Source organism: Microtus oregoni, unplaced genomic scaffold (genome assembly GCF_018167655.1).
Source record: "Microtus oregoni isolate MIOR12 unplaced genomic scaffold, Mior012 000033F_ref0000390, whole genome shotgun sequence".
Taxonomy (NCBI): domain Eukaryota; kingdom Metazoa; phylum Chordata; class Mammalia; order Rodentia; family Cricetidae; genus Microtus; species Microtus oregoni.
This window is the reverse complement of record NW_024543092.1, coordinates 20402920-20414041: the sequence shown is the minus strand read 5'-3', so window position 1 is coordinate 20414041 and position 11122 is coordinate 20402920. Positions and strand designations below refer to the sequence as shown.

At 46.1% G+C, this 11122-nt stretch overlaps 1 protein-coding gene across 1 annotated transcript in view; it reads right to left on the bottom strand.

Moving 5' to 3' along the window:
- Positions 1–2938: 2938 nt before the first annotated feature.
- Pacrg (parkin coregulated) overlaps positions 2939–11122 on the bottom strand; it is a 457339-nt gene continuing 449155 nt past the window's right edge. Inside the window, exon 5 of the mRNA XM_041680218.1 lies at positions 2939–3408. Coding sequence (XP_041536152.1) covers positions 3248–3408 — 161 coding nt within the window. The 3' untranslated portion in view covers positions 2939–3247. The remainder of the gene's footprint in view (positions 3409–11122) is intronic.

Sequence of the window (11122 nt, the reverse complement as noted above, 5' to 3'; positions counted from 1 at the left end):
TGGTGTAGTCCTCATCCCCATGTCTCCTGTTGCTTCCCTTAAGTAAGTGGGACACCAGGATGGGGGTGTTCCAATCCATAGAACACAGGGATAAGTAAGAGACAGATCAACAAACCCTTCACTAACAGACCAGTGCTTACTACACTGCAAACATTGAAAGGAAGACATGTCCCCCTTGGGGGTCTAATGCCCAGTAACAGCTTTCTCTCTCTCTCTCTCTCTCTCTCTCTCTCTCTCTCTCTCTCTCAGCTCTCTCTCTACTCTCTCTCTCTCAGCTCTCTCTCTCTCTCTCTGTCTCTCTCTCTCTCAGCGCTCTCTCTCTCAGCTCTCTCTCTCTCTCAGCTCTCTCTCTCAGCTCTCTCTCTCTCAGCTCTCTCTCTCAGCTCTCTCTCTCAGCTCTCTCTCTCTCTCTCTCTCTCTCTCTCTCTCAGCTCTCTCTCTCTCTCAGCTCTCTCTCTCTCAGCTCTGTCTCTCTCTCTCAGCTCTCTCTCTCAGCTCTCTCTCTCAGCTCTCTCTCTGGCTCTCTCTCAGCTCTCTCTCTCTCTCTCTCAGCTCTCTCTCTCTCTCTCTCTCTCTCTCTCAGCTCTCTCTCTCTCTCAGCTCTCTCTCTCTCAGCTCTGTCTCTCTCTCTCAGCTCTCTCTCTCAGCTCTCTCTCTCAGCTCTCTCTCTGGCTCTCTCTCAGCTCTCTCTCTCTCTCTCTCTCTCTCTCAGCTCTCTCTCTCTCTCTCTCAGCTCTCTCTCTCTCTCAGCTCTCTCTCTCTGTCTCTCTCTCTCAGCTCTCTCTCTCTCTCTCTCTCTCTCAGCTCTCTGTCTCTCTCTCTCAGCTCTCTCTCTCTCAGCTCTCTCAGCTCTCTCTCTCTCAGCTCTCTCAGCTCTCTCTCTCTCTCTCAGCTCTCTCTCTCACTCTCAGCTCTCTCACTCTCAGCTCTCTCTCTCTCAGCTCTCTCTCTCTCAGCTCTCTCTCTCTCTCTCAGCTCTCTCTCTCTCTCTCTCTCTCTCTCTCTCTCTCTCTCAGCTCTCTCTCTCTCTCAGCTCTCTCTCTCTCTCTCTGTCTCTGTCTATGTGTCTCTCTGTTTTTCTCTCTGGATCTCCGCTCGCTCGTAATGAAACCCAATGCCTCCATGTTGCGCCTTTCGCTCTTAATTTCCTTGGAAACGGTTCAGACTGTAGAACCTGCCTTGGGGTAGGGTCAGAAAAAGCAAGCCATTCCTAGTTCTATACACAATATGTGGCTAAGTTTGGTTTTGCTTTTTAATCTCTAGATAACGAAGTCCTGCCTCTGAAAAACTGCCTCACTGTGAGGCGATTTCCATCTCTGGGTAGGAAGTGCTGTGTTGCCTGAGGGGTGTTCTGGTGTATGTTGCTCTGTTGGGGCAGATGGCACTCACTCTTCATACACTGTTTGTCTTCAAGATGTCTGTAGCGAACACCCAACACATGGCTATGTAGAGGTAACTTCCGACGTGGGTCACTTTCCTACAGACAGGCCAATCCGCACTTGGCCGTGGAGGGCACAAGGGGCTCAGCCAGGCTAAGGAATTTTCCCAGGATGGCAGGGTTAAGGAGTAACAGTGCCGGGTGATGAAGTCAGAGCTCTTGGCCAGTCTTCCTGCTTGAAATCAGGCAGTTTTTACATGTGTGCCAGGGTAGAGCCTGTAAGACCTTAGGAGGCACGAGCACGCTGTGGTCTTCTTAACTAACAGTATCACAGACTCTGGGGGCTCCTTGCATTACATGGGCAACGCCAGGACCACAGCCTTGCTTGTCACTAGACTTGCAGTTATGCCTTCCTAATACCTCCAAGTACCGTTGTCCTCACCTGGACCTGGTCTCTCTCTCCCCTCAGTGAGCTCCTGGAAGCAGGTGGTGGTGCCCCAAAGCTAGACCCTGTCCCTAACTGGCCCCAGGGAATGAATGATGAATTCTCTTGAAGAACTGGGTCTTTACTTCTGGAATTTACTTAAATAATTAGTACGGAAGATGAGGCCAGAGAGCACTGAGAGCAGGAACACAAGGCCTTTCCCCACTTTTATGCAGAGATTGCGCTTTGCTTCAGAAGCGAGATACTCGAGGCTTGGCGTGTCTGGGAGGTGAAGCCATTTCTCAGGTGTGCAGCCCTTGCTACTGCTTTATGAAGTTTTCTGGGCTGGGTTTCAAGTGCCCCGAGCTTCCTGCCTGGCATGTCTGAGCAGCCATGATCCAAGGCTGACTGCTTTCTGGTTTCTCTCTGCTTTGCAATTTTTTTCTTTCTCTGCTGAATGAGAAAGTACATGTCCTTTGTCTTTTCTCTACTCAAAATTTCAAAATCCTGCCATCGGGCCCACAGAGTGAAACTGTGAGAACTGGGCAACCAAGAGGAAGCAGGGGTCAGGGAAGAATTGCTAGGGGTGACATCGATCCTTTCCAAGGGCCATTAAGAGGCACACAGCCATGTTCAGGGATGATGAAAAGCCCCAAACAAACTGCGGGGCAACATTTTGTCAACAGTACACCTAGCCTTGGGATGCCATGAGACGTACAGCGTCATCCCTGCAATCGTGGAGCACAGAGTCCAGCCAGCTCTCTCTTTAGAACTGTGCTGCAAACGTAACATCTCACACCTAACCCTGACTCCAGACCCTCCCCAACTTCTCACCTGCACCCAGATATGAACTGCAAAGAAGCCTAGATCACTAGTTGGCCAGAAACATTAATTACAGTTATAGCTGAGGTTATAACAGGCTGTGAAAATCTCCTGCTATAATTGGAATAGAGATTCAACAGCTTTATCGAATGTCAAAGCGTATTATTCCACACAGCTGCTGGAGATGCTCCGCTCAAGTGACGCTTCTCTTCCCTGACAAACACCTATTAAGCAGTCAGCACAAACTCTTCCTTACGGCCCCAGATATCACCCTCAGGGCAGGCAGACACAGCACAGCAATTGCTGAATCGCATATGAAAATTATAGTTTTATTGTCTCTACAACTGAAGGTTTAACTCAGACCCCTGCCTCCATCTGAGCTGGATAAAGAAGCAATTCTCCTTGTGGAAAAATAAGCACAGTACACTATTGTAATCTAAGAAACAGGCACTATTTATGTATCGGAAAGCCTCGCTCTCAATAGGGCTAACAGTCATATGGCCCAGAAGCCGTTATTTGCAGCTGCAGAAAAAGAGCTGTAGAAGCCACAAGTAAGGAGATGCTAGGAGCAGCAGAGAGAGATAATTGTGGCACCAGGGAGAACCCCTCCCCCGGCTGCCCTGTCAGTTCAGCAAGCATGACTCGTAGGTGGGTACCATGTACTTGATGTTGATGAAGGCATCCTCCCCTCCGTAACGCTCGAAGGCTTCCAGGGTCTCCTGGATCAAGTCGCCAATGTTCTCCCTCTTCTGCTGGCTGTAGTCAATGCCGTCTCCGGAGTTCACTGGTTCAGGTAAACAGACAAAGAGGCAGTTATTTCTGTGTCGTGTCCTGAGAGCCCTACCCCACAGGTCAGGCATTTCCCGAAGGCATGTTAGGAGACACTGACAGGTGATGGTTTCACACTGTCTTGTTGAAACTGGAGGCTGGTAGAAATTCCACCAAAACACCAAATCTCAGATGATGGTAATGCTATGCCTGAGAGCCTGAGGCGGGAGGATCACCATGAATTTGAGGTTAACCTCGACCAGTAAGACCCCTTCTTTTAAAAAGTCAACCAACCAACCAACCAACCAACTAACCAACCAACCAACCAACCCATTAAAGAAATGTCAAGAGCAAACACCAAGTCCCAGCGCTTAGCTGGTGAAAATCAACCTAAAATAAAGAAACAAATGTGAGAGAATCATGTCATGAGTCCCCATTCCAGTCAGAAGAACTCTTTGTCACTGATCAGAGTGCTCCCTTGGGCCTTGGCTTTGTCCAGCACAAACAGAGGGAACTGACTATGGTTGGACTGGGCAGGTAGCTCTATGAGGCTCACAATGAACAGGAGAAAGATGGGCTCAACTTAGAGCTGTACCCCCGTGCCTCCACTATTTTGTGTACATGGCAAAGTCTTGCTCGGAACATTAGGGACCCCAGGGTCCTGCAATTACTTCCAATACTTTGCTGTGGCTGTTCCTGAATGACATGAGATATTTGGAGACCCATCTTAGGGTCATGACAGGCCAGGGCATTAGTGTTGTTGCCAGTGCTGGAGCTTGCAAGTCCAGGAAGCCTGACTGTAGCCCAGCCTCTTACAGCCTGCAGCCAGCCACTGTGGCTGCCTTGCTGGTGCCAAGAAAGAAGCGAGTCCTAGATGGCCTTGGCAGACCTTAGATCTCCCATGCAATAACCTCGGGCTGCAGCTACTTGGACAGAAGGTTCCTGATAGCCCAGACTGTGAGATGTCTGGAGGAATCACAGGTCTGATAGAAGGACCCTCTGTGCGCCCTCTCGACTCTAACACTATCACATTTCTGTCTACGCAGTCATTGCCTGCTCTCTAAACTAAACCCATTTCCAAGGGCTTTAGTGTCACTGTCCCTAGAAGGGAGAGATCATTGCATTTAGAGAATCAGCTCACATTGTCTGGTGACATAGAAAAGGGCAACAAGTTGGGCTTCTAGGAGACAGGGTGATGAAGATGTGAGCTCAGGCCCGAGGAGCGCAGCACAGCCTGAAAGTTTCCTTCTCATGGAGGAAGGATTTCTTCCTCCATACCTCAAATGCAGGCTTCAGATGTTTACCCTGCTGAAGTGGGGGTTGAAGTGGGGCTTGGAACTTCTCATCCAGGGTTGTTCTGGGACATTTCTAAAAGGTCGAGTAATGGCTCAGACCAGAGCAGAGATAACAACAACTACCCCACACCACACAGACAGACACTTCTGTCCCTTGACGTTCTCCCAGAAACTTCCTAGAAGAACACCTCTGTCTTAGATGACACAAGAAATACAGACTGCCATTTGGATCAGTTTGCTTGGCAGGAATGAAGGTAGAAATACAATAAATTTGCAAAAGCAGTCGTACAACTGTGATACATCTTAATTTATTTCGTAAAGGGAACTTACAAAGGTTTACACAACCTTTGTAATTAGGTGATTCTCTCCCCATCGTGGATACCTCTCCATCACATTGCAAACTAGATTTAAGACCATTTCAAGTTTGACTCACAAAGTGGCTGGTTATTCAAAATGTCAAACATATGGAACACATTTGTGAACATTGTTCAAAGCAGTATTCATAGTGTGAAGAGCACGTTTATCACCAGGAGAGAAACCTGGCAAAGACTCTTGTCATAATTTTAAAGAGAGCATAAATATCAGTCAAAACCACACAGGTGAGTTCACATTTAAGCAAACAGGCTTTACCATCCCCATTGTCACCATCTTTACACATTGAGCTGGTGTACCCCGAGAAGAGAGGGTGTGGGTGGGAATGGCCACAGCAGGGAGAAGACAAGTCTTCCATAGCAGAGGGGTCTTCAGTTGAACTGGGAGAAAAGGAGTGAGGAGGAGATGCGTGGGTTGGCAGGGGTGGGTGTGGCTGCTATTTGACGGAGGTGTGATGTAGACCTAAGTTTCTCTGCTGCTGAGTCCTGCAGCTATTCTGTCCCAAAGAAACACACAGAGACTTATATTAATTATAAACTGTTTGGCCTATTAGTTCAGGCTTATTGCTAACTAGCTCTTTTTCTTTTTCTTTTTTTTATTGATATTTATTGAGCTCTACATTTTCCTCTGCTCCCTTCCCTGCCTCTCTCCTCACCACATCAATCCTCCCCCAAGGTCCCCGTGCTCCCAATTTACTCAGGAGATCTTGTCTTTTTCTACTTTCTACTTCCCATGTAGATTATATCTATGTAAGTATTGTTGTCTAAGTTCTATGGATTGTGGTTTGTAGGCTGGCTTTCTTTGCTTTATATTTAAAAACCACCCATGGGTGAGTATGTGTGATAATTGTCTTTCTGGGTCTGTGTTACCTCACTCAAAATAATGTTTTCTAGCTCCATCCATTTTCCTGCAAAATTCAAGTTGTCATTATTTTTTTCTACTATGTAGTACTCCATTGTGTAAGTGTACCGCATTTTTCTTATCCACTCTTCGATTGAGGGGCATTTAGGTTGTTTCCAGGTTCTGGCTATGACAAACAGAGCTGCTATAAACATAGTTGAGCACATGTCATTGTGGTATGATTGAGCATCCTTTGGATATATACCCAAAAGTAGTATTACTGGGTCTTGTGGAAGGTTGTTTTCTAATTTTCTGAGAAATCACCACAATGACATCCAAAGGAGTTGTACCAGCTTGCATTCCCACCAGCAATGCAGAAGTGTTCCCTTTTCTCCCAAAACCTCTCCAGCATAAGTTGTCATCAGTGTTTTTTATCTTGGCCATTCTTACAGGTGTTAAGTGTCTTTCAGCCATTTTAGATTCCTCTGTTGAGAGTTTTCTGTTTAGGTTTGTACTCCATTTTTTAAAATTGGATTATGTCATCTTTTGGTGTCCAATTTCTTGAGTTCTTTTTATATTTTGGAGATCAGACCTCTGTCTGATGTGGGATTAGTAAAGATCTTTTCCCATTCTGTAGGTTGTCATTTTGTCTTATTGACCATGTCCTTTACTTTACAGAAGCTTTTCAGTTTCAGGAGGTCCCATTTATTAATTGGCTAACTAGCTCTTACAACTTAAATTAGCCCATAATTCTTGTGTATGTTTAGCCATGTGGCTTGGTACCTTTTCTCAGTAAGGCATTCTCATCTTGCTTCCTCAGCATCTGGGTGGTGACTGACTCTCTCTGCCTTTCCTCTTCCCAGATTTCTCCTAGTCTGGTTGCCCTGCCTATACTTACTGCTTGGCTACTGGCCAAATCAGAGTTTTATTTAACCAATACAAGTGACAAATCTTTAGCGGGTACAAGAGCATTATCCCATAGCAGTGTGAGGGGGAAAAACAGTCCTAAATGAAATCAAAGGGGACCAGGAAATAAGATAACAAACGTCAGGCCAAGCTACAAGAACATGTAAGTGCAGTAATCCTTAGCTAAGTAATAGCTAAGTGCAAGTTTATCCTCAGGAATGAAGTCAATGTCCCAGGAGTCCACTGTGAGTGGACAGAGTGTCCCAGTGTGTCTCTGGCTATTCTTTGTGTCCTTCTTCCTCCCAAGTGACATTCCTCATCAGTACCAGCTCCTGGACTTTCATATAGGTAGGGAGAATTAAGCAGGCTGTGTTGGCCTTAGACGGTCGAACTTGCAACCCTCTGCCTCCCAGACACCTGGAAAACAAAATTGGTGATGCATGGCCGTGACAACCCTGACATGGCTCCTTCTAAACAAAGATCCATGTATTAGCCACTGGTAAATAACGCCTTTTGTTGTGCCCAAAAGGTCAAGGACCGAATGGGTCACAGGACAGGCACATTTTCCTGATGGCGCTGAGGGGGTTTGGGAAGTCTGCGCACAATGGAGAGCTCCACACGCCCTGCTGTTCACTCCCTTTCACAATGTAGCAGCGACAAGCAACACTTTATTCCATGTTCTTACTTTTTAAAAAATGTTTAGCTGTAGGAGTAGCTCTGAGGCTGTTTTTGTTTCTCACTGTGTACCAACCGCAATGATAAAGGAACAGAGCAGAATAGAAGTCGCTTGTTGAGGAGGCTGCTGGAGTTGCGCTCCCTGTTCTGTGGTTGCAGAATGTGGATCGCGGGGGCAGAAGAAGACCAAAAGGCAAAACAAAAATCAGGAGCCTGCGGCTTGTTTTGCATGCTGCAATGACGACAGGCAGGCTAATGTCGAGCGAGCGCTGTTGACAGGCAGGTGGTGATGCCGTCTCCATTTTGAAACTGCACCTTCTCAGTTTCTTGAGAAGCAGGAGTTGAGTTCCCTGATTTAAATGCAGACAACACTGCTGGAAAATATGTTTGTAAGAAGAGTTCACTTAAAACAACAACAACAACAACCAGGTGGTTATTTACAATAGTCAGTTCTGGTTAGGAAGATGGCATGCCAATGTACAAAGTGGGGGATCTACAAGCACATGGAAAAGTTAACTTTTATTTATAGCTAAACAGGTAGGGCTTATATGAAGGGTATGAGCCAGGCTTTGGGCTCCATCAGAACGACATGCAAATAGTTGAACAAGGGGTGAGGAATGTCTTGAGAGATGCTGGCACGCAGGAGGCAGGCGATGGTCTCCCGGAGGTAGTTCCCATTTCCAAGTTATTTGAACAGCGTTTAGCATTTTGAATGTTGACTCTTCTCCGATTATCTGAGCAATCTGCTTTAGGATTAAACACATTCAAACTTCTCTCTAATCCATGGAGATGGTCCTGCCCTGGATGCTACTTCCTGTTCCTCTTCAGGTCAGAGCAACACATGTGTGTACTTCCTCTGTGCCAGGGATGGCATCTTCTTGGTGAAAGAACTCAGTTCGTGCCTGAGCAGTGGTTAGCCCTTCACCGAGGGCCATGGCAAGGGTAGTTACATAAGACTTTTATATTACACACAGAAACCTGCTGCTTGCTGGGTGCTGGCCACAGCACACAGGGATCATGTAGAATTTTGGTAAAATACCTCCAGTGTGATTTCAATTTCTAGACTGTAGGAGCCTCATTCTTTCCCTTCATTTAGTTGCCACTATCACACACAAAATGGAGCACAATCCGAGGCAAGATTCGAAGCAGGAAGGAAGGCCAGTTCTGCTGGAGCGAACGCCTTCTTCTTAAGCCAGGTTTGGGATCGGCTTTGAAGCCTTGCTCCTTGGTCCTGAGCCCACCCTTGGCCTTGGCGGCAACCACGGCTACTGTTACAGGGTGTTCTTTGTGCACAGGGAACGTTCTGCAGGGCCTGGCAGAATGAAGGGACATGAGAAGACATCAGGTCCTTGCCCCCGGGGGTAGGGGAGCTCGCCAGCTGGACAAGGAATTCTCATAGGTCCACTCTTCACACAGGACAGATGACCCGCACCTGTGGGAAGACGTGTGTCCCACGAACCCAGACCTCAGTCTCCCTTTTGCTGTCCACTGGACATGGGCTCTGAGAGAACTCTGCCCCATTTGTTTTAGCTAGGTGCCCAAGGGAAAAGCAATAAAGAACATGGGCATGGTTATTGGGCTCATAAAGAGTTCAGTTCAGATTTGGGTTTTTCTGCTTTGAATGCTGTTATTGGTAATGATCTTTAATGGAAAATGAGAAGAAAGTCTCGTGAGCAGTCACAGACCCTGTTACTTGGAAATAAAAGGCTTATTTAAGTCAAGAGAAATATATATAGAAAAAAGATAAAGGCCTACTTCAGGCCCTTCACCAACACAGCGAGAGAATGAACTTTGTTGACTCTTTTGACTGAGGAATAAAGAGCTCCACCCCAGGAAAGGAGCCCCTTTCACCTTTGGTAACTTTGATACACCATGGCCTGGGGCTGCGGGAGTGTGGCCCCCAGGAGAAGACAAGATACACAGCTGGGAGCAATGTTACCATGTGATGATGTCAAAAATATCGCCTGCCCCACCTCCACCTTTGGGGCTACAATGCCTCATACATTCTGTAAGGGTCAGCAAAGATGAGGGGTGGAGGGATGGCGAGACGTCTGACTTAGCAAAGATACTCGCCACCAACCCTCTGATGACCTGGGCTCTGTTCCTGGAACTGGGTGATAGAACGAGAGAACTGACTTCCACAAGTTGTCCTCTGACCTCTACACGTGCCACGGCAAACATTTACCTCTACACATAAAAAATAAGGCAAAACAAAACAAAAACAAAAACTAAAGTTCAAAGTGAAAACTAAACACAGTAAAAACGCTAAGAGAAAATAAGAATAAAACTCCAGATGAGGGGAGACTCTGACATGCCTGGACTTTTATTGCCAATCTCTCCTTGCCCAATTTGCTAATGTCTAGAAATTCTGGATTTATATAACTCAAGCCTAACAACAAAGAGATTGGTTTTGCCATCCAAGTCTCGGGTAGCCCGTTAGGTAACTGAAGACACCAGGAAGTAAGCCAGGGATGAAGAGCAGAGCGAGCACACACCGGGCTGAGTTGGCCTTCACGCTGGGCAGCACCGGCTATGGGGGCAAGCTGGCTCATGCACACCAGAGGCTGAATAACAGCTGGAAAGTGAGGACTTGAATGTGACTCCAGGCCAAACACAGATCGAAGCTGCCCCAGTGAGGGAGTACTCATCAACACGAAACGAAATGCCAAAGTACCTTTGATCACCAAAGCCCTGGGTGGCATACTCAATCTCTTGTCTGCTGTGGCTGGGTGAGCTTGCTGAAGGAACATGAAGTGGAGTTTACAGTATGCCAACAGAACAAATGCAATTGTTTCTGGATCAGAAAAAGCATCCATCTGGTTCTCAACGAAATCAGAAGTTCCTGTGATCTGAATGTGGTGGCATGCACTTGTAATTCCAGCACTCAAGAAACAGAGGTAGAGGCTGCAGGGATGTGAGTTCAAGGCCAGGCTGGACATTGAAGTTATTTATTTATTTATTTATTTATTTATTTATTTATGTATTTATTCTTTCTCATGGCACCAGTTATACTTAAAGCTGCCCTCCTCCTTAAGTGGCTTGTGGTAATGTCATCAGGAGATAAAGAATGCCCAGGGTCTCAGCAGGTAAGTTGGACAGACTCTATGGCAAATGCCACTATCAGAGATGTTTTTTTTGGACACCGGACCACTGCAGATTTTCTGTTCTATGCTTCTAAGTGGTACTTTGCTCCGGGCTTGCTGGATTTAGCATTGGAAGATTGAGAAAGCCAGAATAGCAATTTCCTGTTTGTGATAACTGTTACTTAAGGGGGTATCAAATTTTTAAAAAGAATTTTATTTAAATAACTCACAATATTAAAAAATGCCACTAAGATAATATAAAGTTTATGAGTTTAGAAAAGGTGAATTTTGAGTTACTTTTCTTTTCTTTTTAGATGGGATCTCATTATGTTGTCTAGGATATTATTTATTATTTAAAATATTTTATCAGTTTTTGAGAATTTCATACAATGGATTTTGACCATAATTAATCTTCTTCCTCCAGCTCTGCCCAGGTCCATCCTCTTCCCTATCTACCCTACTTTGTGTTCTCTTTAAAATACACACACACACACACACACACTCACACACACACTTACATGTGTGGTCATCTGCCAGGGGTCACACTTTAAAGACTTAC